An 895-nucleotide genomic window follows, 5' to 3' on the forward strand; every position below is an offset into this window, starting at 1 on the left:
TGTCACTGGAGCCAAGCGGGGAAAGAGGCAAGAGCAGAAAGCCATCCTGAGGGGCCTGCACTAAAGCCTTCCTGGGGTGAAGGCTGGGAGGGCAGCCGGGGTATACACAGGGGGGAATGATGATGGGAGAATAGGCAGTGGAGAGGGCAAAGCTTAGAGAGGAGGGGCCCACTGCAGTTCGAGTCCCGGACCAGGCAGATAAAAATATGCGAGGCACAGGTGCCTGAATGCCCGAAATTTCAGGAGAATGAGGGAGAAGGGATTGCCACATGGCCATGGGGGGGGGGGGGTGATTTCTCACTTTCCCTCTCACTGTCTCTCTGTCTCTCTTCTCTCCGGTGAGCACACGCACCCCATGACACAAACCTGAAAGGAAGGAAGAAGAAAGACAGACAGACTGAGTGCAACTGGAAAGCTGCAGGCGGCACGGAGGCCAGGAGGGGCTGCGCTGCGCCGCGGCGGCCCTGGTCAAACCCTGCACCTCTGTCAGTCAGAGGTCATTCTGGTCGCGGTGGTTCTGCGCGTCCTCGCTCAGGGAGCTCCGTGGCCAGCGTTAGGGAGAACAGACCCGTTTCAGAGGAGCGAGCGAGGAACGCGGAGGCGCAGCTTCTCTGCCCCCGGTGCCCACTCCGCTCCCCGCACCCCGGCCAGAACAAAGGCTGCGGCGCAGCGCGCGGAGGTTGGGGCCACCGGAGCGGGGAATCGAGGGGCCGCGCCCCAGGCCTGGCGCCGGGGTCCGAGGTGTCCCGGGCACCCTTCGTGGGTCGCAGGGCTCGGCCCGGCCGCCTGGAAAGCTCCCAGCCGCGGCGCGGTGTCACCTTACCTGCGCGCAGAGGGTCGTCCGGGGACGCCGTGGGGCGGGTGGGGACGAGCGCTGCGAAGGGAGCGGCTTCGG

At 65.4% G+C, this 895-nt stretch overlaps 1 protein-coding gene across 1 annotated transcript in view; it reads right to left on the reverse strand.

Annotated features, from left to right (window-relative positions):
- Positions 1-895, reverse strand: part of EDARADD (EDAR associated via death domain) — a 38,522-nt gene that overhangs the window by 34,616 nt on the left and 3,011 nt on the right. The window contains exon 2 of the mRNA XM_006145990.3: positions 824-889. Within this exon, the coding sequence (XP_006146052.1) occupies positions 824-889 (66 nt within the window). The remainder of the gene's footprint in view (positions 1-823; positions 890-895) is intronic.

Source organism: Tupaia chinensis, unplaced genomic scaffold (genome assembly GCF_000334495.1).
Source record: "Tupaia chinensis unplaced genomic scaffold, TupChi_1.0 Scaffold000161_1, whole genome shotgun sequence".
In the NCBI taxonomy this organism is placed as follows: Eukaryota; Metazoa; Chordata; class Mammalia; order Scandentia; family Tupaiidae; genus Tupaia; species Tupaia belangeri.